The 5,873-nt window shown below is 43.9% G+C and overlaps 1 protein-coding gene across 1 annotated transcript in view; it reads left to right on the top strand.

Annotated features, from left to right (window-relative positions):
* SMYD1 (SET and MYND domain containing 1) overlaps positions 1-5,873 on the top strand; it is a 55,461-nt gene that overhangs the window by 43,028 nt on the left and 6,560 nt on the right. The window contains exons 7-8 of the mRNA XM_019632981.1: positions 1,526-1,655; positions 3,785-4,005. Of these exons, the coding sequence (XP_019488526.1) occupies positions 1,526-1,655; positions 3,785-4,005 (351 nt within the window). The remainder of the gene's footprint in view (positions 1-1,525; positions 1,656-3,784; positions 4,006-5,873) is intronic.

The following is a 5,873-nucleotide window of genomic DNA, read 5'->3' as shown; positions in this document are numbered from 1 at the left end:
ATTCACCTAGACAGCTTTTTGGAAATATAGATTCCTCTGTCTCACTCCCAAGATGTGATTTATCCAATCTGCAACAGAACACAGGGACCATGAATTCATATGTTTCCCCAAGCTCTTTAAACAGCTCGGGTGTGCAGCTGGGTTTGGATGCCACTAGGGCATAGCAATGTGGGAGATTGATTTCTGTTCATTTCTATCTGCTTTTCCCTTGTCTTCATTTTCATCCTTTACTCACCAATCCATTGCACATTTTTGAGCCCTTACTGGGGCGACTGATATAAGACATGCTCCTTGCCTCCCAGGAGTTCTGTCAGGTGAGGGAGACAGTCACATGAACCAAGCGTTTTTGAACAATGTGGAAAATGTATGGCAGGGACATGAGATAGGAGCTGGAACAATCAGGAGAGCTCTACTCGTCCCACTCCTCTTCATTTCTCCTCCTCTCTATTCAAAATTGTCAGGGCCAAATGTAGGACTGGACACTGCCCTGGAGGTTTAAGAGAACTATCTTTAGGATGGATTGATTGTCAGCCCATATTTGCCACACCCCCACTCAGTTGCCTCATGGGCCTGTGGGAGAGTCTCCAAGCAAAATTAGTTCCTGCTCATTTTAAATGAATTGTGTGGCATTTCCCCCATGAGAGTGGCAAGGCAAGAAGAAGAGAACAATGAATAAATAACATCTAAGGACCATCTGACTTTGTAGAGTGCAACCTAAGCCTATGCCTACACACGAGTCAGTCAGAAAAGCCTGACTCCAAGCTGGTCAGGGTCAGGTTCTTATTTCTCATCAGGACCAATGTGGTATCCTCCTGATGGGTCTTCCAGCTTCCTGGGAGCCTCCCTCTCTGCCTATCCATTTTGTATACTTCTAACAGTGATTGTTCAGCCTCACTGTGCATAAAGACCACCCAGGGGCTTATACAAACTACAGATGCCAGGGTCTCTCTCCCAGATATTTGGTTTCAATTGGTCTGAAGGTAGGGCCCAGACATATGTGTTTTTAAAAAGGTCTCCAGGTGATTTCAGAGCACAGCCAGGGTAGAGAATCATGGGAATGTTGGTTAAGATAAAGCTCGATTGCTTGATCAGCTCCATTGCTCACTACCTGTGTCACTTTGGAAAAGCACTTACCCTTTCTGTGCTTTGGTTTATTATCTGGTAAATGGGAATATTAATAGTACCTATCTCACTGCATTGTTATGAAAGTAAAAATATATACTTGTATACATATATATCTTTATGTATATAAAATGATATAAAGATCAATGTATCTTTCATAACTCCCTGCTACCAACTAACATATATGAAAGTTCCTCATTTTGCCATGTCAGCTGTATCTTCACTGTTATCTTTCCATCCTTACATCTTAGCCAAATCACAAACTGGTGCTTTCCCACCTCTGTCAGCAATTTCCTCAACCTCCAAAGAATGACTGTCCAATGTCCTTGTAATGCTCCCATATGTAAATTAAGCATGTGCTATTGTGCGCTGGTAATGGACAGGGCCTGTGTGTCTCTTCTAGGTTGTGAAATTATGCCGGGAGTGCCTGCAGAAGCAGGAGGAAGTGTTTGCGGACACCAATATCTACATGCTTCGGATGCTGAGCATTGTTTCAGAGGTCCTCTCTTACCTCCAGGCGTTTGAGGAGGCNCGTTCACTGCGGCTGCTGGCCGCTCACGCTGGCTGCTGGCTACATACGGTAGCCCATGGCAACCCACTGCCACAGGGGCTGCAGCCTACACCGTCGCCGGCGACTCAGAGCAGCCCAGCTCCAGGTTGAGCTGTTGTTCAGCATCTTAGCTGTGGAGGGTAGTGTCACTGGCCCTCATATGTGAGATCCAAACCGGGGCCCTCTGGCGTCCCAAGCCAGTTCTTAACCATCGCGCCACTCGGCCAGCCCAAGAATTTTGAGTTTTAAAGATGATGGAACTTATAGTAGATTAGAGACTAGTGGTCATAAATTAGATGTGATGTTTTGAGCCACTACTTGAGCATCAAGCCACGAATGAAACTAAAAATGCAAGTTTGAAAGATTGGTGGTATAACTCTGGACCACCTGTCACAGAACTCCGGGCAAGACATAGACCCTCTCTTTTTAATGTGCTTGATTCAAAGGGTCTTAGGAAAGCAGACACACACTGAACTGACTTGTCTGAAACCCAGACATGTTTCAAGTTAACAGAAGGCTAAGTGGCACTCTGGAGATAGAAGGCAGCTGGAAGCCAGAAATCTCAGCCAAATCAAAGATCAAGGCAAAGGTTAAGTCAGGAGTGAGGCCCACAAGCAAAAGTCAGAGCACGGATGGCTGCATGAATTGTTGGAGTCAGGCCATGGGACAAGTACCAGTAGACATGCAGAAGAATTCCAGGGAGGCCCAGATACAGAAGGATATGGAAACAAGGGTAGTCAGAATTGAGGGATAGTCAAGAACTCTGCAGAAACCAAAGTAGGTGAGGTGGGTAGAAAGATAAATATAACTCCCCCTTTCTTAAAAGATCCTGACCCTGAAGCAAGCTGCCCAGGCCAGGGGGCTCTTGTGCTGCAAGGTGGACATTGCAGAACTATCTCAGGACAGCTGGGAGGCTGAGGGAAGATCCCGATCGCCTTCTCTAAGGGGGGCTTATGGGAACAAATGCCCACCTCCCATTACTTTTTGGTCGCTTAGTGAAGGTGACCTCACCAAACAATGTAAGCAGCAAATGTAAATGGAGCTTTTGAGCCCAATTCCTTATAGTGAAAAATTGGAAAACTACAGAACTGGTTAAATAAATTATTGTAGCTTAATACAGTGGAAAACTCTACAGCTATTAAAAGTGGTGACATATTTTTATAGATATGGGAAAATATCCCTAATCGACTGAGTGAAAAAAACAGAATATAGACAGAAATATGGTACCATTCCAGTTAGTGTGTATATGGTATTGGCATATACACATACATGCATGTGTGCACATACCAGATTACAATTCAGCCAGTACACACTGATAAGGCCATATAGAGATACTCACTGTTGATGGTTAGCATTGGTTCTGATTGGTGAGTGTCTTTCTTTGTACCAGTTATTAAATATTTTAAATATTATTCCCACATATATGCATTGGAAAGTGTTCCTCAAAACGCTGTGTCCATCTTTGGGTGTGTTCTGGGGATTTCTACTTTTTTTCTCCATAGTTTTTTCATGTATTGTAATTTTTTAAAAAAGATTTTATTGGGGAATTGGGGGGAGGGAACAGTGTTGGGGAATGGAGAAGGAGAACAGACAAGTTGCTGTCCTTTTGTTCTTCAGTTGTGGAGGGNTCATTGGCCTGTGAATTTGTGTTTCTAGCCAAATGAGTAAGTTGGCACAAGAAGGTTCATTTTGGGGGGAGGATGTTACTCATAAATAAATTGTGGGAAAACTATACAACATGTTAAAAGGAAGCTCTGTTAGGAAGGTGTCAAGGAGGTGGAAATACAGTTCTGTCCCAAGAAGGACATTAAAGTTACTCTTTTCCCTTTGAATTCTGTTTTCCAGGGAGAGGGCTGAGGGCTGAGAGCTCCTAGCTTCCTGTACTAAAGTTCAGAATATAATCCTGACTCCTCTTCCCCACGAGGCTGTGGCTTGGTGGCCCAGGTCAGAGTCAGCTCTCACAGCTTCACTGTGTGGAGTTGTTGGACAACTCACCCACCTCTCTGCACCTCAGTCTCCTCTCAATGGGCTGCAGATGCTTCACAGCACTGGTGGGAAAGCAGATGGACTTAATCAATGAGAGTACTTTATAAGTTGTCAAATACTTTGCAGATATAAGAAAGGTTGGTTTTAAGTGTTATGAGTTTTTCGTATGCCCCTACAGGAAGCTCTACCACCCCAACAATGCCCAACTGGGCATGGCTGTGATGCGGGCAGGATTGACCAACTGGCATGCTGGTAACATTGAGGTGGGGCATGGGATGATCTGCAAAGCCTATGCCATTCTCCTGGTGACACATGGACCCTCCCACCCAATCACCAAGGACTTAGAGGCAAGTAGCGTCTCAGGGCTGGGCCTCCCTGCCTGCTCAGAGCTATCTGAGGGTGAGAGCTAAGTTCTGGACTCTGCTTTTGGAAAGTCCATACATTGCCTGCTAGACCTGAAGGGAACTCAGAAATGCTTTAGCCCACTCCCCTTGTTTTACATATGAGGAAATTGAGGCCCAGGGAAGGTGAATAATCTGACCACTGTTGCATAGCTGGTGGTTGGCAAAGCTGAGACCTGAACTCTGAGATGCTCCAAGCTTGGACTGAGAAAACCTAAAAAATGGTGTGTGTGTGTGTGTGTGTGTGTGTGTGTNTAATTTTTTTTTTACAACTTCCACATCCCTATTATATAGTCTGAATAAACAATAATTATTTTCATTTTGGAAAAAAAACGTTATCAAATTTGCCTGCACACACACAAAGAAAAACCCACAACAAAACAAAACAATACCAGAAAAGAGCTTTTGACATGGATAAGCATAGCAAGTAAACTTTTCATTTGGACTTTGAAAATTTGGTACTTTTTCTTCAAAATTATAGTGCCCTCATGGATGTCTTAATTATAGTACCCCCTTGCCTCAAATATCAAAACCTCTTTTTTTTATTCTTCAATATCCCTAGGCTGCTCAGGCAAACACAGTAAGCCTCACGAATCTAGACTTCACAGAGGCAGCTGACAAATTCTCTCTTAATATACTTTTGGTGAAGACAAGGAAATATGAACTGGATGCTAAGACACTTGGAAGGGTTTGGGTTCCCATAACCATAAGGGCTGTCTTTAATGAATGAATGGCGAACGGAATACGAATTTTTAGGGAAGTCCTCAGCCTCTGTCCTCAGCCCTGTGCTGGCCAGTATTTAAATCAATGACTTGGGCGAAGATGAAAAAGCAAGGGCACATCTGTAGAATATGTGGTTGACTTGAAGTAAAGAGGAAAAATGGAAAATATTTTGGGTAACAGAATGAGAGTCCAAAATGTCAGAGAAAATACAAAAAGGATCAATGTCAGATTCTGCACTGGGGCCAAAAGCCCTGGCATGAGCACAGGGTGGGAATGACCAGCTGGCAGCAAGGCTCTGGGCTTGGTCAATGGAAAATACAACATGAACCAGAAGCACAATGAGGCAGCTTCAAACGCTGTAGCGATCTTGAGCAGCATTTACAGAAATGAAGCATTCAGAACGAGGAGTCCATGAATTTTGTACTACACTGAACGTGAAAGATGGCAACTCTTCAAAGATGTAACTCAATGTCCTTCCCTTTCCCAGCCCTCTCAAGATGTGGTAAAGGAGATGATACAATTTTCTAAAGATACACTGGAGAAAATTGACAAGGCTCGCTCTGAGGGTTTGTACCATGAGGTAAGAATTCGTTTTTATAGGGGGTGGGGGTGGAAAGCTTCTCTAGCAAGGGAGGGAAATGTGGTGAGGTGAAAATGGAGAGGCTACCAAGTATGTTGTTTTTCTGGAAGATGTCCCTTGGCTGAGACCAAGATTCCTCTTGCCCTTAATCTTTTAAGCACTCTTAGGGGTGTATCCTCAGTGACTGTTTTACCCACTGAAACTGGGTCTGAGGAGAACACAGGCAGCCTGACAAATGTTCCTGGCGCATTTGTGATGTTTCAGTTTGGCATCAGATTGGAGGAATGGAGATAGCAGTGGGTTACTTGCTTTCCCATAATTAAATTCATGTCCTGGCTACAGTTTCAGTCTCTACAAACTGAACATTCAACCTTGGTTCTCGAAGCACCAGGAGTTCTCAACTGGCTGTACACTAGAATCACTGAAAAATCTTACTGCTCAGATCCAGACCCAGGACAATTTCACCAGAATCTCTTGGGGTGGGACTCAGACATCAGGATTTTTAAAGCTT

This window comes from Hipposideros armiger, unplaced genomic scaffold, assembly GCF_001890085.2.
Source record: "Hipposideros armiger isolate ML-2016 unplaced genomic scaffold, ASM189008v1 scaffold_1219, whole genome shotgun sequence".
NCBI lineage: Eukaryota > Metazoa > Chordata > Mammalia > Chiroptera > Hipposideridae > Hipposideros > Hipposideros armiger.
The sequence above is the reverse complement of the archived record's forward strand: the minus strand, read 5'-3'. Positions and strand labels throughout refer to the sequence as shown.